The following is a 1,538-nucleotide window of genomic DNA, read 5'->3' as shown; positions in this document are numbered from 1 at the left end:
TATTTTTAAATTTATTTTATTTTACATAATATGAATTAATTTAATATAAATATTATGTCATTTATTAAGCCGTGGTGTCCTACAACCACGCATCCGTGATTGCGTGGTGCGCGATGCGTGATGCGTGATCGCGCAAAAGTTGAAACCATGAAAAACCATATTTGTGTTTATCAATAATTCACGCACGTGAATATTCACGCGCGCGATTGTCGATTCACGCACGTCAATCGCGCAACAGTCGCTAGTAGAGCAACATTTGCGTGTCACGCAGCGGAGGACGAAAATATAATATTATACCCTTCTATAATATTATAATATATTTATTATTATTTATTATATAATTTAAATTGTATTTAAATATTTATTGCTTATAATAACTGTATATATTCCTCAAGTTATAAATTAGTAGGTAAGTATCAATTCCATACATTTCATTTAAAAACATGCTTATTTATTGACAAAGTGCAAATCATTGACAAATTCAATAAATATTTTAGATCATTCATTAGTTTTCAAAAAAACTATGGAGTCAAAATCATTTAACTCCGTAGATGACGAAAAGCTAATTGAATGTGTCCGGAATTATCCTGTTTTGTACAAATTAAGCGACAAAAATTATAAGGATAATTCCGTCAAAGAGAACGCCTGGAAAGAAATTTCACACTTCGTAGGAAAAAATGGTATGTATTATTGGATAAAGATTATTATAATTAATAGCCAATATAATTAAACTCTTTTTTTTGCTCTAGTTTAGTTTTTTAGTTTAGGTTTTAGTTTAGGTAATTCAAAAATTAAAAAGGCGACACGTTTGAAAACAATCGTTTTGTACTATTATTATCTTTTAATTTTATTATAAAATCACTGGTTTAAATATTTATTATTATGATTGTATCAAATTTAGATTCGGAATTTCATATTATTTATATTGTATGGCGACTCATGGGTTTTTAGTGAGGCGTAGTGCACAATCAAAAATAAAAATAAACAAACATCTATATATATTTTTATAATGCATTTTTTAAATAATATAAGGGAAATATTATGTAGTTTATTTTTAAATTAAATAATATTATAAGAGAATACAATAAAAATAAATACTTATTCTACTTTATTCTAAAATTACCAAATAAAACAAAACAAAATTGAAATTATAGAAAATACTTTTGAAAGTAGCCCAATGTATACAATAATATTATTTCAATTAGTTCGTGTGACGTGTTTTTGCTGCCAGCTCACTGATCCTATCCTGCTGTTAAAATAATCTTTAAAAGTTTCCCTGACTCGAAAAGCTTCATGTGTTGCATTTCCCCCTATTGCACTTAATTGTATCATGTTCGTTTGTACGTCCGTTATGGGATCTTTTTCTGTTGAATCTGTAGGACATACCATTCGTTCATCTCGTAATAGATTATGGATAATACACGATGCCATTATTAAGTTATCTACTGTCTCAGAAGAATATTAAATTGGAGTAAAAAATACTCGAAATTTTGACACATAATTCCAAACGTATTTTCCGTTGTCTTCGCGCTCGACTT

General features: G+C 28.1%; 1 protein-coding gene across 1 annotated transcript in view; it reads left to right on the top strand.

Moving 5' to 3' along the window:
• The window catches only part of LOC107885119, a 9,149-nt gene extending 8,395 nt beyond the window's left edge, over window positions 1–754 (top strand). Inside the window, exons 2-3 of the mRNA XM_016808599.1 lie at window positions 552–680; window positions 750–754. Coding sequence (XP_016664088.1) covers window positions 552–680; window positions 750–754 — 134 coding nt within the window. The remainder of the gene's footprint in view (window positions 1–551; window positions 681–749) is intronic.
• The last annotated feature ends 784 nt before the right edge of the window (window positions 755–1,538 follow it).

This window comes from Acyrthosiphon pisum, unplaced genomic scaffold (genome assembly GCF_005508785.2).
Source record: "Acyrthosiphon pisum isolate AL4f unplaced genomic scaffold, pea_aphid_22Mar2018_4r6ur Scaffold_88;HRSCAF=451, whole genome shotgun sequence".
Lineage (NCBI taxonomy): Eukaryota > Metazoa > Arthropoda > Insecta > Hemiptera > Aphididae > Acyrthosiphon > Acyrthosiphon pisum.
This window is presented reverse-complemented; position numbering and strand designations above follow the sequence as displayed.